The sequence below is a fragment of the Leucoraja erinacea genome, chromosome 30 (assembly GCF_028641065.1).
Source record: "Leucoraja erinacea ecotype New England chromosome 30, Leri_hhj_1, whole genome shotgun sequence".
NCBI classification, from domain to species: domain Eukaryota; kingdom Metazoa; phylum Chordata; class Chondrichthyes; order Rajiformes; family Rajidae; genus Leucoraja; species Leucoraja erinaceus.
The window spans coordinates 15,972,595-15,998,939 of NC_073406.1; the positions used below are offsets into that span (position 1 = coordinate 15,972,595).

At 41.4% G+C, this 26,345-nt stretch overlaps 1 protein-coding gene across 1 annotated transcript in view; it reads right to left on the minus strand.

Annotated features, from left to right (window-relative positions):
• cfap74 (cilia and flagella associated protein 74) overlaps positions 1–24,849 on the minus strand; it is a 134,130-nt gene extending 109,281 nt beyond the window's left edge. The window contains exons 1-4 of the mRNA XM_055659016.1: positions 24,588–24,849; positions 19,737–19,834; positions 10,659–10,746; positions 7,757–7,900 (exon numbers count right to left, since the gene is read on the minus strand). Of these exons, the coding sequence (XP_055514991.1) occupies positions 7,757–7,900; positions 10,659–10,746; positions 19,737–19,815 (311 nt within the window). The 5' untranslated portion in view covers positions 19,816–19,834; positions 24,588–24,849. The remainder of the gene's footprint in view (positions 1–7,756; positions 7,901–10,658; positions 10,747–19,736; positions 19,835–24,587) is intronic.
• Between the last annotated feature and the right edge of the window lie 1,496 nt (positions 24,850–26,345).

Here is a 26,345-nt window from a genome sequence, read left to right on the forward strand (position 1 = left end):
TACCGCCAGTTCAACACATGCCTGAAAGGACATTTGTACTCTCCAACAAACAACAACTGGAGGGACAAGCTGAACTGGTGAGGCTTATAAACAAAGGGGTCATAGGAAAAACTATTCATGAGCCCTTGGAATTTGTTTCCAACATATTTACTAGATGTAAAAAGGATGGTGGATGTCGCATCATCATTGACTTGACATCCTTGAATGTATTTGTTAAGTATATACATTTCAAAATGGAAACATTTGCGACTGCTAGACAATTGATTTTCAAAGGATACTATATGGCCAGCATCGATCTCAAAGATGCTTACTATCTAGTACCGATACATAAAGATTATAGCAGATATCTTAAATTTATCTGGATGGGGGAGCTTTGGCAGTATAAAGCACTGCCTAATGGGCTTACTTCAGCTCCAAGACTATTCACAAAAATATTGAAGCCAGCCATGGCAACTTTAAGGAAACAAAAACATATAGTCATGGCATATTTGGACGACATCCTCATAGTTGGGAAAACTATGGAATTGGCTGTAGCAGCAGTATCAGCTACAAAACAGCTCCTAGAGACTCTAGGCTTTGTCTTACATCCAGATAAATCCAAGTTAAATCCATCCACAATTATGGACTATTTGGGGTTCACAATTAACTCAGTCCAAATGACGATTACCATGCCAAGGGAAAAAATGATTGCATTAACACAATCATGTAAAAAATTAAAAATAAAGAAAAAGCCAACTATTCGACAAGTGGCAGCAGTAATTGGCAAAATGGTAGCAGCATTTCCAGCTATCCAGTTTGGACCTTTGCACTATCAAAATTTGCAAAGAGCAAAGATAACAGCATTAAAATGGCACAAAGGTCATTATGATTGGATCATGACTATACCCCCTGAAGCAATAGCAGAGCTACAGTGGTGGATTCAATATATTTGGCACGGTTATAGTCCTATTGTTATTACTAATCCTACGTTAGTACTCCAAACCGATGCTAGTGCTCAAGGCTGGGGAGCAACTAACTCCATATCCAGCACAGGTGGTAGATGGACTAACTCAGAATCTTCATTACTATCTACACTGGGCATTAACTCTTTGGAAATGTTGGGCGCCTTTTATGGTTTAAAAGCATATGCGTCTGATATGCGTCACTTGCATGTTAGATTAGAAATAGATAATACAACGGTGGTGGCTTATGTTAACCATATGGGCGGCATAAAATCTTTATCTTGCGACAAATTGGTTAATATGATTTGGCAATGGTGTGTCGAAAGACATATTTGGCTTTCAGCTACCTATCTACCAGGTAAGCTAAACATAGTGGCGGACACCAGGTCACGGAAATTCAATGACAACATCGAATGGATGTTAAATCCTAAAACATTTGCTAAAATTGTAAAGCAATATGGGAAGCCAGATATAGATTTATTTGCATCAAGACTGAATCACCAACTACCTGTCTATGTCGCGTGGGAACCAGATCCGGAGGCAGCAGCGGTAGACGCTTTTACGTTAGATTGGGGAAAGTTTGTCTTTTATGCTTTTCCCCCCTTCTGCCTCATTAGTCGGGTGCTTCGAAAAATCCAGACGGATTCAGCGTCTGGAGTTTTGGTGGTGCCCGACTGGCCTACACAGCCATGGTTCCCAATTCTCCAGGACATGGTGGTGGAAACACCTATGGTATTCCCCAGTCATCCAGGGTTACTGACTCACCCAGTATCAGGCATCAGCCACCCATGCCACAAAGATATGAATCTCCTGGGTTGCAGATTTTAGACCGACCTTACCTGGATCTGGGGTTATCGGAACAAACCATCGCCACCATGTCAGCATCCCTACGGATATCCACGAAGAGGCAGTACCTAACCTGCATCAGGAAATGGGAAACGTACTGCCAGAAAACCGGGATTGCTTATAAAACAGCCACAGTAGCGGATGTTCTGGAATTCCTGGCAGACTTACATCATCGTGAAGATTTGAGCTACAGTGCCATCAACACGGCACGTAGTGCTCTTTCAAATTACCTCAAACCTGTGGGACATCAGGCCATGGGAGCCCATCCGCTGGTGGTAAAACTGATGAGGGGCATATTTAACAGCAAGCCCCCCACCCCTAGATATACAAAAATCTGGGATGTCAGTATTGTACTCACATACCTGCGGGACAGACCACCAGCTAGATCTCTCAGTTTAGAGCAGTTGACTTTAAAAACACTCATGCTCATGGCGCTAGTATCTGCACAGAGGGTCCAGTCCTTACATCAACTTCGACTGGACAACATGGACACTACATCGGATCAGATCACATTCACTATTCAAGGTCTGATAAAACAGTCCAGGCCAGGAACATCCAACACGCTAGTGGCATTCCGGGCATACCCACTAGAGCCACGATTGTGTGTGGTGACCCACATAAATATTTACATAGACACAACCCATAATATCAGAGGAAGTGAGAGAGCCTTATGGGTCAGCCACAGGAAACCACATGGCAGGGTAACAAGTCAAACCATTTCAAGGTGGTTGAAACAGGTTTTGGAAGCTGCTGGAATTAACATTAATCTATTTAAATCTCATTCCACCAGGGCAGCATCCACATCATCGGCAGCCAGAATGGATGTGCCTGTGGACTTAATCCTCAACAAAGCAGGATGGTCACGGGAAGCCACATTCCGAACATTTTATAATAAGCCGTTGGTGGAACCTGATATATTTGCAGTCAGCATTTTAGAAATTGCAAATATTTAATTTAAAGCCCGGGGGAGCTATTTTTCTTTTGTTATTGTTAATAAATACCGTTTTGTTTTCAAAACAGATTCATTGGTTGATTACAATAACACTTCCTTCCTCAAGAGCTTTCGGTAGTGAGTGTATAAAACTGTTACACGGTTTGAAATCACAGAGCTTTGAAATCTTCACGAAGTCACTCACGTGACTCCGAAGTAAAATAGTAAGATTAAACGAGAACTTACCAGTTTGAAGTTTGATCTGTATTTTATGAGGAGTTACGATGAGGGATTACGTGCCCTCCGCTCCCACCCTCATTAGATGGATCAAACCGATAAACTGATGTCTCTTTGTTCTTTACTATGTTACTTCAAATACGTGTCTGTCTGTGATTCCACACCGCTGCTTGGAAGCATGCCGCACCTGCGCCCTGAGCGGGCTTCTTCACGTAGTCCCTCATCGTAACTCCTCATAAAATACAGATCAAACTTCAAACTGGTAAGTTCTCGTTTAATCTTACTATTATATATTATAGTGATATTTAAGATGCAAGGATTTTTAATGCAAGGAATGGGATATCAATCATGTATGGGCAGAAGGGGTTAATTTAATTTGGCATCATGGTTGGCACAGACATCATGGGCCAAATGGCCTGTTTCTATATTCTATATTATGTGCCTTCTTATCCTTTATGGCTACATCAAAAAATACTTATCTTTAGGAACTGCTTTGCCAAGAAGTTACACAAATTTCTACACCAAAAATGTATTTTGTTGCCAGGGATCGCAGATGCCTAATTAGAATAATTATAGTTTGAGCTAAAAGTGAAGGACATGTAATAACTGTCAACGTAATGTTGGCAACTCATTACTCAGTCGTAAACCTTAAGCAGCCAAAACTAGCACGAGACCCATATTGTTACCTAATCTGCATTTATTATCATTTTATATGCCAATGCATAACCTTAGCTCATTTTCGTTATTGAAGTTATTGAACTGATCACATTAGATGTGATGATTCTTGTGATGAGGAAGAGTGAGAGTGTATCATTAGAGTAGCAAACATGGCATCTGATACTTGCTGCAAATCTCAGGCAAATTGCATTTTCTCTTACAGAAATTAGATCTTAAGAAGATACAGCAGAAAAGCAGTGTTTCTCTTGATGGTACAGAATACACTCACCTCTAAAAAGTTAAAGAGTGGATTTTCTTGAGCTTTACTTTTTACTTAACTAAAAAGTTGATTTTATACTTTGTAGTTATTAGTTTATTAAATTAGTTGATTGGTCATCAATGGAGAAGAGTGGGCACATAGATGGAAAAATTGTTGATAAATGTAGCCGAATTTTTAATTGGTCTGCTTACCAGCACGTCCTTGTCTACAAAAAACAGCACTGCTGAAAACTATTTCGTAAACACTTAATAAACTAAACTTGAATGCAGTCAGCAGACATGTAAACAATCTACAAATAGATCGGAGACACAAGAGACTGCAGTTGCTAGAATCTTGAGCAAAACAGCAGACTGCTGGAGGAATCAGCGGGTGGAACTCCACAGATACTGCCTGACCCGCTGAGTTCCTCCAGCAATCTGTGTTTTAGCAACAAGTAAACTGGACTATGGTCTGACAAGCAATCAAATACTAATTCACATTAGATAAATATCAATAAATGTCCACGTTAACACATCTATTCGTAGTTGGCTGAAATGAAGGAAAAAAACGATGAGACTTATAATGGAACACGAATGGCAGGGTTGGCAGAGACAGTTCTAATCCTGGAATTATTTTATAGGAATCTGAACAGCTTAAAGAGCAATGAAGCAATAAAGTGTCAGAATTCCTTAGTGAGATGCTCTAATTACTGCCATAGATCATTCCCAACCTCGTAACAACCCATCTGCAAATGAGCTGCCAAACAGCAAGATGCCACAGAATAAAAAAGTGCCGCATTATTTAAGGGAAAACAATTTTGTTGAGACCATCATGGAAGTATTGATGGATTTGTTTAATTTCAATCTTCACTAATATTTTATTTGTATAAAAATGAACATTTGGTTGTCTAAAACACATTTGCTCCTTCATATCTAGTGAATAAATCAAGTGGAGTCGAGCTGGGTGATAATTGTCATTGCCGCTGCCTTAGAATTGAATATATACAATCATGGAATCCAGTACAATAAAGATGGAACTTCATTTGTTCATTATCCTTAAATAATAGCCCACCCAGAATCTCTGTTGAGGATAAAGTTGATGCCAAATTAGATGCTTGACTTTAAGAGGATCCATCCATTTTGCAGAGGACCATTAGCTAGCCACAGTAAACAGGTGGACTCCTTTCTGTACTTGTCCACTGTAACACAGGTATCCCGAATGAGCTGGAGGTTACATATTGGTCTTCTGATCTCCCACACGCCATTGCCGACCTCAGCAGTACGCCCAGGGACTGAGTAAGAACGTACTGAACTGAAGGGCGTATTTTTCTTTTCTTTGCTGTTTCATTAAGTAAATGCCTTTTAACAGTGTTTAAATGACTCTAATTATCTCTGAGATTTACTGGGCCCATGGTTCTGCAAAATATAAGCAGCCATGGAAACATGCTGGAAACGAAGTGTGGCGGGATGCAGCAAGTAATTCTAGTAGGAAATTTAGTACCGTGGTCTAGAAATTCAATTGTATGTGTGTTTTCCAAGTGATGTATATTGCCTTTTCAGCTTAACCTAAACCTAAACCACTTAGAGGTGTATAGGTGATGCAAACCTCAAGCACGTCTGGCACAATAATTGGAAGAATCCCACTGGCACATTAATGTGAGTTGGATAACATAGAACTAGTACATGGGAGATCGATGATTGGTTTGGATGGTGGGCCGAAGGACCCATTGCCACACTGTATCTCTAAACGCTAAATGTTAAATAAATAAATGACCAGAGTTATTGTGAGTAGGCGCATTTCAACATAATAAAATTGACATAAAAAGGTGAGATTGCTTGAAAGGTTAATGCAACATTCTTTTAAAGTGTTAAAGGTTGAAGTTTGATGGTTGACGGACTCTATTGTGATAACCAATACATTCAGTACATACTGCTGCAATCAATGCTGACCATGTTAGCTAGTCTCCGTGCTTGCATTTGGCCCATTGCCCTCTAAATTCTTCCTATCCATGTATCTATCCAAATGTCTTTTGAAAGTCATAACTATATCGTCTTCTGTAGCTTGCTCTGGCAACCATTCCCGATAGAGGCCACCCTCTGAGTGAAAAGGTTGGCCCCAAGGTCCCTCTTACATCTCTCCACTCTAACCATAAGCCAATGCTAGTTAGTTTTAAAATCCCCTAAAAATGGGAAAAGGACAGTGAGCGTTTACTTTATTCATTCATTCACCAATAGTGAAAGGCGTGGATAGAGTGGATGTGAAGAGGATGTTTCTACTAGTGCGAGAGTCTAGGACAAGTGGCCAAAGCGTCCGCATAAAAGGACATACCTTTAGAAAGGAGATAAGGAGGGATTTCTTTAGTCAGAGGGTAGTGAATCTGCGGAATTCATTGTCACAGACGGCTGTGGAGGCCAAGTCAATGGATATTTTTAAAGCAGACATTGACAGATTCTTGATTAGTAAGGGTGTCAAGGGTTATGGGGAGAAGGCAGGAGAATGGGGTTGAGAGGGAAAGATAGATCAACCATGATTGAATAGCGGAGTTGACTTGATGGGCCGAATGGCCTAATTCTGCTCCTATAACTTATGAACTTATGCCTCTCATGATTTTGTATATCTCATACACTCATCACTGTGTTATTAGAACGAGCAGTCACATAAGAAACAAACCACCACAAGGGACCACACACACATGCCATTTTCATCTATGGAAGGGACCAGTGCAGAATCTTGATTACATTGCAGCAAGATTTTAAAGTTCAATAATCATTTTCAATATTTGCTTCAGTCTTGCCTGCGGAACTATCAGTTGCATTTCTGATATTGGGCGTTCAGCAAAGTGATTTGTCAGTGTCAACACTCTGTGTTTGGCACAGATGGGTATCCCTATATTTTTGCATAAATTCTCAAATTGCAAACTGAGGAAAATACTTTACATCAAGCAGGCCTCACTTTTGACATGTTTTATTGAAAATGGAAAACAGTTGAACTGTACATCACCCACCGTAAATAAAATCTTGGCATGAAAGCAAGTAAAATAAGTGGCAGAAGCATTGGTTGTGCTCAGTCAAATCTTCTTCTCTGAGAAAGACATCAGTTACATTCCCGGATTTTCATTCACCAATGTGAGTTGAATGTTCTTTACATGCAGACAGCTAATTGGCAATGTAGCTTAACCCCCAGTCACATATCCTGACATAGTGGCATCAATGATTTTCAATTTGGATAAGGCAAAAATTAATGTATTATGGAACACCCCTTCATGCCCATATTTAACTTTGAAAGTGTAAGGAAAATTCTCACCATTTATTACACCCATATGTAGATAGCTATTCCAATGTTTGTTCTAATCCTAAAAATATTAAATTTCTGGAAGACTCAGTTTAGTTTAGTTTAGTTTCATTTAGAGATACCGTGCAGAAACAGGCCCTTCAGCCCACTGAGTGCGCACCGACCAGCGATCCCAGCATATCAACACCACCCTCCACATACCAGGGAACAACTTTTACATTTTTTTATACCAAGCCAATTAACCTACAAACCATACGTCTTTGGAGTGTGGGAGGAAACCGAATATCTCGAAGAAAACCCATGCAGGTCAGGGGGTCAAGTCAAGTCAAGTCAAGTTCATTTGTCACATACACATACGAGATGTGCAGTGAAATAAAAGTGGCAATGCTCGCGGACTTTTGTGCAAAAGACAAACAACAAAACAACCAAACAAATTATAAACACAATCATAACACACATATTCTTTTACATAATGACGTACAAACGTACAAACTCCGTACGGACAAACAACCGTAGTCAGGATCGACCGGAGTCTCTGGCGCTGTAAGGCAGTAGCTCTACTGCTAGCCGTCCTCTATTGAAACCGCAAAATACCTTATTTTTTTGACTTCCAAATCTTTTTCCAAAAGTAGAAACTCAAGTTCCTTCGCAATTCTCCGGCGTTTTCGAATCTCTCTCTTCTCATAGTAGCTCCACCCTTTCTTATGAGAAGAATCAACTTCCTCTTCACTTTCCTCCCTCAAAAGAAGATAATAAATTATGTTATTAGTTCTCAATCAAGGCACAGTATGCCAATTTTTGTCAGCAACTAACTCAGTTGGCAGTATAATACATCAAACATGGGTTTGAAAAGTAAAAAAAACTCAATTGTCCCTTGCAATGGAGTCTGTTAACTCATGGATCTCAATTCAACAGACCAGATCCAACCCTAATATTAACTAATTCAAACAAAATGTGCAAGCATGGCAGGTGGTCGCATCTGCCAGTCTGATAATTAGCTTTGGATAAAAGATCCAACATTATGTGAGCAAAAAAGAAACCCGTATGCTCTCAGTTTACGGAAGCTATAAATGGATGCCCAAGAACCCAGGAGAACTCCTGTTCCTCTTTGTCACCAAGGACATTTCTATTTTAAACTTTAACTCTATTCTGGTTGTTCATTCAGAAATGTTGTCATCCTACCACAAATGGCCATGCCTTCAGGGGCTTAGAACCAAAGCTCCGGAATTCACTTCCTAAATCTCTCAATTTCTCTATTTTCCTTTAAGTTTTTTTCTCTACCCTGAAATCCCCTTAAGTCATAATATGACAACGGCTGATGGCCAGTAGAGGAAAGGTTACTTATAGACACTATTTCAGGGTAAATGCACATTGTGGAGGTTTTTACACTAGATATGTTTGATTTCAATAACCACCGGATGATCGTTACTGTATGCAACATCGGCATCCATAGGGTTCCCTTCGAACCACACAACAGGCTGGTTTTGGAAATATAATATATTTTCTTAATTGTAACTGGCTCTAAATCCTGGAACTCCTGCCAATCTATGGAAGCATCTTCATCATGACTGCCTGTTGTTCACATTCTGAAGAAAAATTAGTGATGGACAAAATAAAATCAGATTCAGATTAGTTTATTGTCATATACACGAGGTGTAATGACATTCCTTGTTCACATTAAGTTGACAGAACAAACAGTATAGCCGCAGTGATGATAGTCATAGAATCATATAGTGCAGATACATTGCAGTATGATCTGAACGTGCAAAAAAAATACTTAAGGGCAATAATGGAAGAACAGAATGAGATAGAGTTAAGAATCAGAGTATGTGCCAGCACCTTCGAAAAGGAGGTGTGAAAGTGGTGATTAGTTCAGGGGTCGAATAGTAATGGAAATAAGCTGTTTTTAAGTCTGGATGTTTAGGCTTTCATGCTCCTGTATCTTCTCCCAAAAGATAGAAGAAAGAAAACGTAATTGACAGGGTGACAGAGGTTCTTGACGATACTTCCAGCCATCCTGATGTAATGCACAATGAAGGTGGACTGGAGGGAAGGAAGTGATGAGTCTGGCTGTGTTCACCATTCTCTGCAGGTTCAGGCAGTCAAGAGCATAGTAGTGAGATGCATCCCATCAGAACACTTTCTATAACATGCAAATGCCAAATCTTCTTGGACTCCCAAGAAATTAAATAGACAAATATACGTTCTTGATCGGCCCAACAACGCGAAGGGACCAGGTTATGTTGCTAGTGATATGGATGATGAGGAACTTGATGAAGTTGATCATCTGTACAGCACTTCCATTGGTGAAGACAGGGTTGTTTTCACACCCCGCTGCATCCATAAGTCAACAAACATCTCTTTAATCTTGCTGAAGTTAGGGGTGTCATTGTTGTTATGAGACTATGTCACAAGGTTTGTGATGTTTTTCTTGTACTCTGTCTCATTAGAGTTAATCTGGCTGACAGCACTGGTGTCATTGTCAAACATAAAGAAGAAGTTTGCGCTATACTTGGCCACACAGACCTGGGTGTACAGGGTGTACAAGAAAAGGGCTGAGCACACAACGTTGAGGGGGCACCAGTGTTGAGGATCAGGGTAGCAGAAGTATTGTAACAGATTCTAATCAACTGAACTTTGCCAGTCATGACATCCAGAAACCAGATATAAAAGGAGGTCCAGGAGTTTAGAGATGAGCTTATTATGGCGTTTATGGATTTATGGTGTTGATGGCTGAGCTGTAGTCAATGAATGGCATCCTGACGCTGGTATTCTTATTGTCAAGGTGATCCAGAGCTGAATGTAGTGGAAGGAACTCGACATCCTCTGAAGACATATTTTTACTAAACGTAAATTGTAAGGGGTCTCAATTGTCTGAGAGACGGATGCAGATGTGAGCTATACCAGTCTTTCAAAGAACTTCATTATGGTCAATGTTAGATTTTCTGGGCAGTAGTCATTGAGACAGGTCACTTTATTTTTTCTTGGGGACTGGAATGATGAAGGTTTCCTTGCAACAGATGTGGATAATTGACTGTTGAAGTAAGAAGTTTAAGATGTTGGTGAAGTCTGTGGCCGGTCGGTTGGTGCATAATTTCAGAACACACCCAAGGAGTCCATCCAGGCTGGCCATTTTCTGAGAGTTTATCCTCATGAAAGCAGATCTGATCTGCCACCAAGACGTATGGGACAGGGGCAGCAGAGGATTAGAGGCTAACAAGATGGTAGAGGTGAATTCTCACATAAGATCAAAGGGACAGCATTTCATGATCAGGTATTCAAAGTCAAAAGAGCATAATTGAGGTAAGACCATCACATAATTTTACCACTAAACTGAATTAGCGTGGATAAGGACATGGTTGACCAAGAGGGCCTGTTTCTGTGCTGAATGATTCTATGAAATTGTGGCACATAATTAGATCAATTCCATTTTCCTGCCCATGCTAATTCATGTGAAGCCCTTTGCGCAGCATTCAATGAAATTACACCAACTCACCGAGAAATTTCGAAGTCATCTTCAGATTGAATTTCATCGTCATTTTCCATCATTGCCTCATATTGTTTACAAAGCTGCTCGTCCATTCCTCCACCAAAACAAAAATCGAAAACATTTATCAGATAGAAAGTTGAAACCTTTAAGTGGACAAGTGATAAAAATGGGTTCTTTTTGGCTTACACAGTAATTTCTCCATGACATTTATTGATACACCACACCTGCCATGTTACTAAGGTACTCACCGCTGTTGAATTTTCCATTTTGCCTTTTTAAAGTACCATACAAGAGTCTGGCTAAATAGAACAGGCAAAGATAGTTTTGAAAGCTATATTTATTGTATGAACACAAACATTCCTGAAACCATGTTTCATCCAATCTGGAAATGTAAAATAACAATACATATTTGAAGATTGATGGTACTGTATGTTAAATCTTCAAAAGCATTTTTTTTTTTTGAAGATTATTTTTTTCCCTAGATGTTAAACCTTAGATGAATTATTCAAATATTTTGCTCTTCTTTAGCTCAGCCGCACAGTAGAAATCTGAATACTCAATTAATTGCATTGTTGACTTGTGAAATCATGTTATCCCAAAGCCTCAACATCTATATTACCAAAAGTCTCATCTTGACCACTTCCTGTTGCTCTGTATATTGATTTTAGAAAAAACGCTGCCACTTATGGCTGTGGTTTTTGGCCATCTTACTCAGTCCCCCTTCGCTGATCAGGACAAGAGGATTATTCCCATCGATGAGAAATAAAAGAGTTATTAGTGTTTAAAAAATGTTGAGATTCTCTCTCCACACAATCACGCCCCTTCTGGTGGGAGAGGGGAGGGGCTATAAAACCTGGAAGTGTGGGCGTGGCTCAGTCTCTGCAAGATGGGGGAGGGAGAGGTCACGACTCGCTGTCTTTGGTGGCCTTGCACCCTGCTTGAAATGGAATTTCAAGGAATAGCCGTGTCAACTGCCAGCCCACCAGCCGTGAGTGAGTGAGCTGCCAGCACAACAGGCTTGAGTGACTGAACTGCCAGCCCAAGAATCTATTCGGCCCAAAATATCCATACTAGCCCTCTGGAAACCAGTCTCTTCAGCGCACAACACCCATACTAGCGCTCCAGAAAGCCCCCCCCCCCCACTGGCCACCAACATTGGAATTGGTGGAGAGGTGGAATATTGCATTGGGGGACCAGCCCTCCCATGTGATGCTGGGAGCTGGCTCCCAATTAGTCTAGTAAATACTATTCCCATAACATATAGTTCTATCAATATATCCATTTACACCCATCCTGTAAAATAAATATTTTATACAAATACCTATTAAAACATCTTGAAAATATGAAATTGCATGTTTCATTTAAAAAATATAAATTCTTTGATAATATCAAATTTTGTGATAAATGCCCAAATTAAAATATCTGTATATGAAGCAGTTTGAAAACCTACATCGCTCCTTAGAATTTGACTTTTCCATTTCCAAATTAAATTTATTATGTTTTTCCTGTTTTTTTTATGTTTTCTATTATAGATTTGTAAACGTCCTCTATGTTTATGGTCACTTGGTTACAACAAATAAATCAGTTATAAATATACTTCTTCAGTCATTAGCTGTTAATAGTTATGTAATAAAATGACATTTGGTAACAAAACAGTCAAAGCAGTAATGAAAGCAGGTCATATTTACTGCAAAAAGCAGTAACTACAGTTAAACAACTATGGCAATAGATCAAGGCTGTGCACTGCTGTCAGTTATGATTACTGTATTTAGTACCAGCTAATAGTGGGACTACATTCTTTCAAAACCAATTCTGTCACTTATCTCAGAAAGGGCATGGGTAAGAAATGACAGAGATATGCAAGTTAAAAGTGAGAGTGGGAGGATTTGGAAGAAGCTATAGTTTCTGAGAGGAATGGGAAAGTAAAGCAACAGAAACAAACCAACCTCCATTACTCCTTTGAACTTGTGGAGGATGATCTCCACGTTTCAAGAGCTTTCCTTGTACTTACTAACGACTCAGCAAACATTAGCTTGATTGACTTTCGCCACCCTCCTCTGGACAATATAGTGAGGCTACCTGCACCAGGTCCCGTCCATTCCATTTTGCTTATTGGGAAGCCATAGTGCCACATTGAGTATGAAGAAGGGTCCTGACTCAAAAGTTGTCTATCCCTGCCTGACCCGTTGAGTTCTTCTGAGTATTGAATTTTTACTCAGGATTCCAGCACCTGCAGTTTCTTGAGTCTCCATTTCATTGCTCCACTGCAAAATCTCCTCAAGGTTATGCCTAATTAGTAGATGTTCTCTTCCTCTCTCCGATGGGAGTTCTGTGAGACTCTGCCTCACTGCTCCCCCTCTGTGATTCCCACCTACTCTCCTGCATTTAAACCATATTCTGACCCAGACTTGCTACACTACCCACGGGTCTGCCCACAGCACTTGTCTTCGAGACTGAGGAAAGGTTCTGACCCAAAATGCTGTCAGTGCTGAATTGGGGGGGGTTCGACTTTGCCCAACATTCGGTAAAAATCGCTTCCAATGTTTTGTATTTCGCTTCAGCCTGGCCAGGAATTTATAAACGCGGAGGTTGCAGATATTTTACCATGCAGTGCGACGACAGTACAAGGGAACTATAGGCTGGTTAGTCTGACTTCGGTGGTTGGTAAGATTTTAGAGTCCATTATAAAGGATGAGGTTATGGAGTACTTTGAAGTTCACGATGAAATAGGCCAAAGTCAGCATGGCTTTGTGAAAGGAGGTCTTGCTTGACAAATTTGCTGGAATTCTTTGAAGAGTTTCGCAAGGTGCTGGGTCTGCTACTCTTCATTGTATATTAATGATTTGGAGGAAGGGATTGAAGGCTTTGTGGCAAAGTTTGCAGATGATACGAAAATAGGTGGAGGGGCTGGTAGTGTAGAGAAAGCAAGGACCCCGCAGAAGGACTTGGACAGGTTGGGAGAGTGGGCAGAGAAGCGGCAAATGGAATATAGTGTAGCAAAGTGTGGAGTCATGCATTTGGTAGTAGGAATAAAGGCATAATAATCCAGACATTGGACGTGCAAAGGGACATGGGAGTGGTGGTGCAGGATTCACAAAAAGTTAACCAGCAAGTCGAATCAGTAATAAAGAAAGCAAACTGAATGCTAGCATTTATTTCAAGAGGGCTTGTATATGTTGAGGCACTATAAGGCGCTGGTAAGGCCACATTTGGAATATTATGAGCAATTATGGGCACCATATCTGAGGAAGAATGTGCTGGCTCTGGAGAGGGCCCAGAGGAGGTTTACTTATTAGGAGCATTTCTTAATGATGGTGAATCTGTGGAATTCTTTGCCACAGAAGGCTGTGGAGGCCAAGTCAGTGGATATTTTTAAGGCATTGATTGATAGATTCTTGATTAGTACGCATGTCAGAGGTTATGGGGAGAAGGCAGGCGAATGACAGAGTAGACTTGATGGACCGAATGGCCTAATTCTACTCCTATTCCTTATGCCCTTATGAGGACAAAGGTAAAGTCAACGTCTGGGATCTTCTTAAGTAATTATGTTGCTTAAAATATTTCTGCTGCTGCTAAGATTAATTTTAAAATGTTTGGATATATCTGTGACTATGTTGAAAGTAAAAGGGCTACATCCAATTAGATTAAAAAAATCATAGTGCTGAGGAACTCAGTGGGTCAGAATGCATCAGTGGAGGAAAATAGATAGACAAGGTTTTGGTTCAGGACCCTTCTTCAGACTGATCCAATTATATTTTCTTCTAGTTACATGGAAAGCAAAAACCTATTTCATTAATGTACTATTCGCCATTGCATTGTGTGAATATTTGAGATGGTACAATGGCGCAATGGTAGAATTGCTGTACAGGTTCAATCGCGACTGTGGGTGCTGTCTGTACGGAGTTTATACGTTCTCCCTTTGACCTTGTGGGTTTCTCCGGGTGCTCCGGTTTCCTCCCATGCTCCAAAGATGTACACAGGTTTGTAGGTTAATTGGCTTCTGTACATGGTCCCTAGTGTGTAGGATAGAGCTAGTGTATGGGTGATCGCTGGTTGGCGCAGACTCAGTGGGCCAAAGGGCCTGTATCTCTAAACTAAACTAAATTAAAATAATCCCAGGTAGACAATAAATGCTGGAGTAACTCAGCAGGACAGGCGGCATCTCTGGAGAGTAGGAATGGGTGACGTTTCGGGTCGAGACCCTTCTTCAAACAATCCCAGGTTCTCCACATACCTTAAGTCCCTCAGCCACATCGTTTTTCTGGTAAACCTCTTCATTACTATCTCCGAAGTTTGGACAACTGCCCCAAAATGCACTGAACCACAAACAATATTTTGCTCTTGTTCAACATGAGAAGGATGTGGATTTTTAAAATTTGATTCATCCAACTTCAGAGAACAGCAAGTGATGATGAAAGAAGTCAGAGACAGAGTGTGCTAGATTTTGTTTTTTGATGCTTTATCGTCTTTCCTTCTCTGTGACAATATCAATCATTTTCAGGCAACAACTGAACCAGCATTCTCTGTAACTGTATAATATGAATGTGTCTTTCAGAACACAGGACTAAGTTACATTCCAGGAACTGATTTAGAATTCTACGCTGAAAAATCACACAGTATACACTCAAGAAAAGGAATAAAAGATGAGATACAGTTATGCAAGAGCAGATATAGATACACAAATTATAATGACCGGCAGCCCACACATCCCACATTTGACTTTAATTTATTTCATTTTTTAGATTTAAATCACTTTCAATAAACAGAAATATAATGAGGTTACCAAATCTTCCCTTGTTGAAATATTTATTAGGTATTCGTGGAAAGCTGCTGATTCTCAAGGCCAACGTACCTGAACCACATGGACTAATACTTTCAATGACATTAATACATGGAGAGTGTTTGATATCCTGGAACGTGCTACTGGAGGAGGAGGTGGTGGAATTGGATATTAAGAGGCATTTAGACAGATACTTAAACAGGCAATGCATGGATAGACATGGTCCTAATGCAAGCAAATGGGATTAGTGCACAAGGTTTGCATGGACATGCTTGGTCAAAAAGCTTACTTCTGTGCTCTAAATCTCTATGACACAGCGGTATCCACAGCGGTAGCAACATACCTTGAATTAGTTAGAATTATGTTATAGCTGCTATAATTACTTTATTATAATATTTACAAGGTATTTTCTTGGACATGTAGAGCAGTAAAGGCATAACTTGAATGTGTTACTGTCACATAACAACATCAAGTTTACACATAAAACTCTCAGCGTATACAGTATATAATCTTAAATGTTTCATCATGCTTTCTAATCTTATTTCCATATTTTGTCGCAAAGTAGAAGGGATCCATTCAGTTCATTTAGTCTGTGCCTTCCCAAAGCACCGCATTCTGCCATTTATTTTCCTGTAACCTACCCTCTCACACTACTAATACTCCCTGGTTTTCCCATCAGCTACCAGGGGGAATTTATAGTACTCAATTAACGTAATAATCAAGATATGGGAGGAACTTGAATACCCAGGAAAGACATATAAATGGGTAGAATGTGCAATCTGCTTTCTTTCTTAAGGCCTTTGACAAGGTTCTTCATGGAAGGTTGGTTAAGAAGGTTCAATGGTTGGGTATTAATGATGGAGTAGCAAGATGGATTCAACAGTGGCTGAATGGAAGATGCCAGAGAGTAATGGTGGATGGTTGTTTGTCAGGTTGGAGGCCAGTGATAAGTGGGGTGCCACAGGGATCTGTGTTGGGTCCACTGTTGTTTGTCATGTACATCAATGATCTGGATGATGGTGTGGTAAATTGGATTAGTAAGTATGCAGATGATACTAAGATAGGTGGGGTTGCGGGTAATGAAGTAGATTTTCAAAGTCTACAGAGAGATTTATGCCAGTTGGAAGAGTGGGCTGAAAGATGGCAGATGGAGTTTAATGCTGATAAGTGTGAGGTGCTACATCTTGGCAGGACAAATCAAAATAGGACGTACATGGTAAATGGTAGGGAATTGAAGAATGTAGGTGAACAGAGGGATCTGGGAATAACTGTGCACAGTTCCCTGAAAGTGGAATCTCATGTAGATAGGGTGGTAAAGAAAGCTTTTGGTGTGCTGGCCTTTATAAATCAGAGCATTGAGTATAGAAGTTGGGATGTAATGTTAAAATTGTACAAGGCATTGGTGAGGCCAATTCTGGAGTATGTTGTACAATTTTGGTCGCCTAATTATAGGAAGGATGTCAACAAAATAGAGAGAGTACAGAGGAGATTTACTAGAATGTTGCCTGGGTTTCAGCAACTAAGTTACAGAGAAAGGTTGAACAAGTTAGGGCTTTATTCCTTGGAGCGCAGAAGGTTAAGGGGGGACTTGATAGAGGTTTTTTAAAATGATGAGAGGGATAGACAGAGTTGACGTGGAAAAGCTTTTCCCACTGAGAGTAGGGAAGATTCAAACGAGGAGACATGACTTGAGAAATAAGGGACTGAAGTTTAGGGGTAACATGAGGGGGAACTTCTTTACTCAGAGAGTGGTAGCTGTGTGGAATGAGCTTCCAGTGAAGGTGGTGGAGGCAGGTTCGTTTTTATCATTTAAAAATAAATTGGATAGTTATATGGATGGGAAGGGAATGGAGGGTTATGGTCTGAGCGCAGGTATATGGGACTAGGGGAGATTATGTGTTCGGCATGGACCAGAAGGGTCGAGATGGCCTGTTTCCGTGCTGTAATTGTTATATGGTTATATGGTTATATGGTTAATTATTGCCACCTCCACCTCCACCTTAGTAATTTAACGGTTACTTGCAGAGGAAGTATAGCAAAGCCAAAGGGACAGGCAGCATCTCAGGAGAGAAGGAATGGGCGGTGTTTTGGGTCGACACCTTCAGATCCCTTTGATGTGATACTGTTGTAGGTTATGAAAAAAAAAGCATTAAACGGTAAAGAAGCAATGGCTAACTTTGAATGAGTTGATGAATTAATACAAGTAATAAGCCCCTTTAAAGCAAAGGATTGCCCACAGTAAAAATGGTTCTATCAATAAATGGTAAAGATGATATTTGTTCAAAGGCAAATGCTAATAATGTTGCTGAAACAAAGAAACAAACTGAAGGAAAGGTAAAAGTTCATATCTCAGCAATGGAAGAAAAGGCATTGTTAAAGAAAGGGAAAGTAGAATATAGGAATAAGCCAGCAGAAAACAAAAACAGTCTGTACAAGCTTCTAATGCTATATCAAGATAAATTACAGGGTATTAGCTGAAGGTAATATTGATGCCTTACAGACTGAGGCAAATACAGTATATTGGGGAATAAAAGCATGACTGTGAAATTAGACAAATATTTTGCATTCATGAAAAGCAGATGCAAAAGCTCATGGAGAACGATAGATTCAGAGTAAATAAGGAGCTCAAAGAAATTAGCATTTGTGAAAAACTAGACTTGGCATAATTGCTGAGAGTGGAAACTGATAAAACCAGGATCTAAACTTGCATCTTTGGGTTTTGAAGGATGAAATGTGGGATAGTGGTGGGTGTGTTGGCTAGCATCTTCATAAATTATATTCTTCCTAGAATGGTTCACACAGATTGAAAGGTGACAAATGTAAATCTAATTGAAGGTAGGGCGGAGAGAGGAAATGAGGAACCATTTAGGCTGACTTCAGTTGGAGAGAAAGTGCTGGAATCTATTATCAAGGATCCCCAAAGATGTGTTGTACGGGCAGGTCACCAATACACGGAGGTTAAGACTCAGACCAATGCTTCGCTACAAGGATACGATTAAAAGAGATATGACAAATTTTAACATTGGCACTGAAACTGGGAAGCAGTTGTTATGGACCGGGGAAGGTGGGGAAAGGACCTCCAGGCTGGTATGAAGCACCACAACAACATGCGGGTGGATCCTGGAGGCCACGAGCCAATGCCACTAAATGGTCAATGGCAGCAGCAATACTCTCCTCAATCCAAGGGTCAGAGACAACTTCACCAATGGAGTCTGTGGGAGGGTCTGCATGTCAAGGATAGGCCAAGTCAGCCCCAGCAGGAAATGCAACCACAGATGAAACATTCCCCTTTCTAAGCAGGACAACATTAAAGCTGCACCATCAACTCTCGCAGATGGACAGATGCCAACCATCCATTATCAAGGAAAGGTAACAAAGCATTTGGAAAACAAGTGAAGAATGGGCAGATTGGAACAAAGAAAGAGAGATCATACTTGGCAAATCGGTTAGAATTTCCTGGGATTGCAAATGGCAAAATAAGGGAAAACTGTTGATACGGTGGATTTTAACTTTCAGTTCTTCAAGAAGGTGCCATACAAGAGATTTAAAAACTAAAATAACAGTGCATATTTTCGTACATAACCCACCTTTGTGCAATGATTGGTTAATGGGCAGTGTAATAAAGAACCATTTTTTTCAAGGTTACGAGGCTGAAAAAAAAACTGTTCAAAATCGTCATCGATGTTTAGGATGTGTAAATCAATAGTACCACAGGAAACCACCATTGTACCATCAATTTGCCCACAATAGCTATGAAGACATTCAAGAAGTAGATGTTCATTCTAATGGGTGTTCATGTCAATGATGGATAACAGAACAGCCTACTTACACCTACAGTGATTTTAGAAACATAGAAAATAGGTGCAGGAGGAGGCCATTCGGCCCTTCAAGCCAGCACCGCCATTCATTGTGATCATGGCTGATGATCCACAAACAGTAACCCGTGCCTGCCTTCTCCCCATACCCCTTGATTCCGCTAGCCCCAAAGGCTCTATCTAACTCTCTTTTGAATACATCCAGTGAATCGGCCTCCAGTGCACTCTGAGGCAGAGTATTCCACAAATTCACAACTCTCTGTGTGAAAAGGTTTCTCCTCATCTCGGTTCTAAATGGCTATATATCACCATTATGTTACTTTCTAAAGCAAATTAAAATGACATCTGAAGAATGGACCTGACACAAAACATCACCTATCCATGCCTTACAGAGATGATGTTTGACCCGCTGTTACTCCAACACTTTGTGTTTGTTTTATAAACCAGTATCTGCAGATCCTTGTCTTTCCGGTTTAATGTTCTTTTTACCTTGATTAACCTCTTGCTCTGAATCCAACTTTGATTCTTCCTCTTCATTTTCATTCTGAAAATTGTGTTCCTCCTCCATATTGTCACATCTGATCAGTCTGCAAATAAATGTTTCCTCAATTTTAGTCATAGAATCACCAATTTTATGTGATATTCCAAGAGCTAACAATGATAATGGGCTTTCCCAAAACACATGAGGTGCTTAAAAAATTAAAGAAATTCCAATTTGTTCTTGCCTAACCTCAGGGCTGCCAATTCTTATGCATTGAGTGTGAGAATCACGCATTTCGCCAAATTCTCCCGTTCTCCCACTGATCACAGAATTTCTTAGGCTCTGTCGTGAGAAATTCTGTGTTCAACGAGAATTTCAAAACTAATATCAACTGCATGGGCCACTGCATGGGTGTTAGAGAGCCGGGGGTGGAGGGAGGGATGGAGCGGCGGGCGAAGATACAGATGGGGAGCCAGGGCTGGCGAGTGTTTGCGGGGCTGGCGAGTCACTCGCTGCAGCTCCAGCCATGGAGCAGCCTCAGTGCAAGAGTCCCGGGCATTCGTGGGATGCGTTGTGCCGCTGCCGTGAGAGTCTCTGTGCCGAATTCACCCTGGTGGCCGGCATTGACCAGGCTGTGGCTCGGTGTATCCTGGAGGACAACCAGTGGCTGCTGGAAGTAGCTACCAAACACTGGGTGGAAGCGATGGAAGATAGTAGCCTTCAAATGGGGGTGGTTGGAGAAAGCATCCTGCTTGCATGTTAGATTTTCACTTACTGTAACTGCAGGAAAAAAGGTTCCCGATGTTGGGGAAGATCAGAACGAGGGGTCACGCAGTTTAAGAATAAGGAATAGGACATTCGGCCCAGTGCTGGCTCGAAGGGCTGAATGGCCTATTCCTGCACCTATTTTCTATGTTTCTATGCTTGAGTATATGGTAATAAAATTTGACCACTTGATTTTGAAGCATTCATGCATGGTGGAGGTATAATGTAGTCATAGTGAAAACAGGCCCTTCGGCCCAACTTGCCCACAAACACCAACATGTCCCAGCTACACTACCTGCTTTTGGTCCATATCCCTCCAAACCTGTCCTGTCCATGTATCCGTCTAACTGTTTCTACAATGTTGGGATAGTCCCTGCCTCAACTACCTCCTCTGGCAGCTTGTTCCATATACCCACCACCCTTTTGTGTGGAAAAAGTTACCCCTTAAAAAATTACCTCTTAAAAATACTTCAAACAAAAAACATTGAAATCATAGTTCTACAATGCACTAAAACATGATTTTAACACATCAAATTTCAAAAAATCCCTACCGTGGGAGGGGACACCCCCCTCCCACACCCACCCCCCTCTCGGTCACTCCACTCCCTCGCTGGGTACCCCGAAGGCCAGTGATCAGTGAATGCTCAGTCCCCCACTTTCAAATACGCTCCGCAGCCCCTGGTTCAGATGAAGAGCACTGCCAGATGTGAGCGGGGAACTGAGGCCAGTTGTCCGTGATGTCTGCATCTTAATGCTCAATGCTTCGTGTTTCGGAGTTGGCTAATGTTATTGATTTGTCATTAGCCTGATTTGTAATTAGTTGACAAAACCTTAATTTATTAATCCGGAATATCCAGGGGGATGGGATAAGTGTAATATTAAAATGCCATGCAAGGTGTCAGGATGCATGTCACAACATACAGCCCAGATAACCCATTATTTCCTGCAGTTAAATATTGGGAAGGTAGCACTATTGTCATTTGCCACTCAACTATTATGTTTGTTTACCTCACTGACTATTTCTAACCCCCCCCCCCCCTCCCCAAATTCCTTTGACAGGTTGAATAGAAATGTCCCCAATCTCATTGTTTTATTAATTGAACACGTAGATGAACATCCTCAAGGAGTGTAATCAGATGGAAATTGATTCAGATGCGATGCTTAAGAGCTTGTTCAAAGAAGGGGCATATTTTCAAGGAGTGACAGAGATACTTGCAGGGGAATGTGTGAGGAGGATATTATTTGTCTTTGGTTTTAGCTTGAACCAGGACATCTGAAGAATCAAAGTTTAATATAGTAATTGTGCTGATACTGACTCCACCAACCACGTAATGAATATCATCCATTCAGATGTTTTATTTTTCTGATGCCATTTAAACTTCACTTGGATTTCAATCACTTCAATGTAAAAATAATTGGGAATGGGGAGCGTTGGAACAAAAATTTGCCCTTGGTACATATTTACTGTAATATAATAATGTATGCATGTTGGTAGGTGCAATCAAAAACAAAGATCTTTTTATCATTGTTGTGTTATGAAAACCACAGAAAATATTACGTACTCTCAAGATTACATTAAATAGAATATTATTGCTTAAATATATAGTTTTTGGACTTTGCATTTCGGAAAAGTCCCAGCTGAGAGGAAGACAGCAAATTACTGAAAATATTGAGGGTGAAATGACTTCAGGACAGTTTGTTAGGAAAATGAAGGAAATGGTAACAGAATACTTATACAGCTGAGTAAGTATAATTTTATGGATGAGAAATTGTGTTCAACCAATTGATGACTTCTTTGACAAAGCAACTAGCATGTTAGATAACAAGGAAGCCAATGGATGTAGCAAATTTTGTTTTACAAAATTTGGTCCGTGAAGTGCCCCATAAAAGATTACCGCATTAGGTAAGCACCTGTGGACTTGAACGTAATAGGTTAAGTCCAGGGTGTCAGATATGGGGCTTTATGTGTGGGCCAGATATATTGTCAGTACAGAGGGGCTAGGAGCAAGGCCAAGTGTGCATCCAGAGTAAAGGTCTGGAATAGTACTAGGTGTGCAGTCAAAGCTGGGACAATGGGAGTGTTCAGCACTGGGAACCTAAGTAGGTAACCAACTATGATCAGCGTAGAAATGGGGTCAGGTATAAGGCTGGTTTCAAGGTCAGGAGTGAGAGAAGGTATGCAACTAGAGTCAGGGTCAGGAGTAGTACCAGGTGTGCAGTGAGACCCAGGTTGGTCAACATGGGCCAAGTGCTTGATTATAATTTGATTTCCATACTTGAATACACTAAGATCGCTCATGTGCTGCACTGGTTGATTAGAGCCGGGCTCTACTGTGGAATGTAATTAGGAATGTAATTTAGCCTAACCTTATTCATAGCAAATCCAATTTAAAGCATAAATATTGCATTCAAGGACTGGACAAGCTAGATGCAGGAAAAATGTTCCCAATGTTGGGCGAGTCCAGAACCAGGGGCCACAGTCTTAGAATAAAGGGGAGGCCATTTAAGACTGAGGTGAGAAAAAACTTTTTCACCCAGAGAGTTGTGAATTTGTGGAATTCCCTGCCACAGAGGGCAGTGGAAGCCAAATCACTGGATGGATTTAAGAGAGAGTTAGATAGAGCTCTAGGGGCGAGTGGAGTCAAGGGATATGAGGAGAAGGCAGGCACGGGTTATTGATTGGGGACGATCAGCCATGATCGCAATGAATGGCGGTGCTGGCTCGAAGGGCCGAATGGCCTCCTCCTGCACCTATTTTCTATGTTTCGATGTTTCGACACCCAGCAACCGGTGATGTCCATGAATCGCAGACTTCAAACAGTCATTGCATGCAAAGGACATGAAACAAAATACTAAACATGACTACTTTAATTTACGTGACATTGCTGTGTCCCAAACATAATAGTGCCCTGAAATGGGGGGGATTATGTATAAACACTGCTGTAATTTCTACAAGGTGAAACCAAAATGTATAAAAATAGCCTTTATTAATGTGCACTTTAACCACATGTGATTTTTTACTATTACAAATCTCAAAGTACAAAGGCAAATACATAAATGATGGGTTTTGTCCCAAACATTATGGAGGGCACTTTAGGTTCCACAGACCTTCACACTCGACATTTCTGTGACTCGTCATTCTCTGCGGGAAGTTTCAAAGCATGTCAGTTCAAAATGATTGTTCCCTAATTTTGAAACAATGTCCCCTCGATCAAGATTCTCCCATTAGTGGAAACGTCTCAGTGTCTAACCTGTCATGCCTGTCATGTAGGTTTGATATATCTTTAATAAGATCCTCAATCTTATAAACTTCAAAGCATACAAATCTAAATCATCATTATAGGACAACCCTCGCATCTCAGGAATTAGCACAGAGAGTCACAGCGACAAGCAGCTTAGAAATTGGCAATTCAGCCCACCACGTCGTCAGACACCCACCTTCTAGCAATTGCCCCTTTGCCTTAATTGCCTAGACAATTCAAACATATCCAAATATCTCTTAAATGCTGTCACAACTCTGCTTTCACCACTCTCAGCCTGTGTATTTCAACTACCACTCTTTGAGTGGAAAAAGTCCCCATATCTCTCCCTCCCTCTCCCTTTCTCTCCCTTCCTCCTTCCCTCTCTCCCTCCCTCCACTCTCCTTCTCCCCTCCCCTCCACTCTCTCTCTCTCTCTCTCTCCTCCCTCTCCTGGACAGAGAGAGAGACAGAGGGTGGGGGATAGAGAGGGCGAGAGAGAGAGGGAGAGAGAGAGAGAGAGAGAGAGAGAGAGAGAGGGAGAGAGAGAGAGAGAGAGAGAGAGAGACATACACACACACACACACACACACAGTTTTTCTCGCCCTCTCTCTCTCCCCCCCCCCCCCTCCCTCTCCCTCCCCCCCCGCCCCTCCCCCCCCCCTCCCTCCCCCCCTCTCCCCCCCTCCCTCCCTCTCCCCCCCCCCCCCTCTGCTCCCCCTCTCCCCCCCCCACCTCTCCCCCCCTCTATCCCCCCCCCCTTCCTCTACCCCCCCCCCTCTGTCCCCTCCCCCTCCCCCCCCTGTCCCCTCCCCCCCCCCCTCTGTCCCCCCCCCCCCTCTCCCCCTCTACTCACCGCTGTCCGCGATCGCCAGTCCCCGCGTGCCCCGTTGCCAGGGCGACGCCGCTGCTCAGCCAGGGCGACGGTTACAACAACAACCCGCGCCGCCGCCGCAGCAAAGCTGCATTCAGATGGCGTCCGCTCCAACACAAACCCCACGACGTAAGTCGTGCGCTGCAAGACCCCACCCTGCAATGCTGTTGGCCGAGGCCTGGAGCAGGCTCAGCATCAAGGGGAGATCCCCAGCCCCTCCAGCTGCTCCCTCTCCCGCCCCTGCGTGAGTGAATACCTGGGAGAAATTGACTTGAAGTTCCTTGCCTAAACTTCCTTCACCTAAACTCTCCCGTTTCACCCCTCAGCAGCAGCCCAGGACTCAGGGGAGCATTATTGCTCTGCTCTCTGGGTTGATGCTTGAGATACGCCTCCACAACACTATTTGAACCTCGGAAAGACAAATTTTCCATTTAACTCTGAGGAGTTTGGTGCATTAATGGAAGTAGATGTATGAAAATGTAAAATGAATGTACAAAGAAATTCAGTCTAAAGAAGAGTCTTGACCTAATATGCCTGTCCTTTTTCTCCACAGATGCTGCCTGACCCGCGGAGTTCCTCCAGCAGTGTATTTTGCTCAAGATTCCAGCATCTGCCATTTCTTGTGTCTTCACAATCAACTCTGTTCTCGATTAGCGAACTTGGCATGAATAAAAGGATTGAACCTGCAATCTCCAGCACTATATTAGATATGCACAAAGTCACTAATCCACTGGAAAAAAAGTCTTGACAGAAACGATTTGACAGTTAACCATATAATCTAACCGAAAACAACTATTTTGCATAATTTCATGACATCAACTGGTGAAGTGATTCATTTTGAATTTACTGCATCAAAGGCTCAGAATGCTTTCAACTATTCTGTTGTCTTCAAACACAGAACACTTGGACTCAAATACAGTACTTCCTTTCAGTTTTGCAGTTTATCTTACAGCTGAAATGTCCTTCTTCTGTCATCTTGATTTTAAAAGCAGAAATTGCCATTGCAATTTTAATTTCAAGTCCCCCACACAATGTTGTGCTGGAGAGTAAAATGTAGTTCCAAGATGTCGCTATGAAGTTGATGTGCATTCTCTGATCTGATCAAAACCGGTCAAAAACTAATTACATTCTTGGAAGCAAGTTGAAGCCCTGTTTATAGTTTCATAGTATTGTACAGTGCAGAAACAGGCCTTTTGGCCATCTTGAACCATGCTAATCCCATTTGTGGTTGCGATTTTGTGTCAAATGCAATGAGTTCTTTTGAAAATATATTTTCCGCCCAAACTTTTCTCCAAAATTCTTCAATGTTAGTGTCAAACAACGAGAAATTTGCCCCTTAGCACCAAGAGTCCAACTGACCAACAAGCATCCACTTACACTGATACTTTTTTTACTCTCCTCACAACTCCTCTCAGATATTGCCACATACATTAGGGGCAATTGACAATGGCCAATTAACCTACCAAAAGACATACCCATTCCAGGTTGTGAGAAGAAACCAGAGTATCAGGGGTGAAAAGGAGTCAATTTGGATTAAGTACATTGAGGTACAGGTAAAGTGAAAATCCTTTTTGCGGCAGCATCGCGGGCACATAGACAACACACAAAAATACAAATCTAACATAAATTACACAAATTCTGCAAGACAGGGCAAAAAAATGTCCATGGAAAAAAAACAATTATTAGCGCAAAAATACACAATTAGAAAAAGGCCATGGTGGCCCATATTGTTCTGTTGTT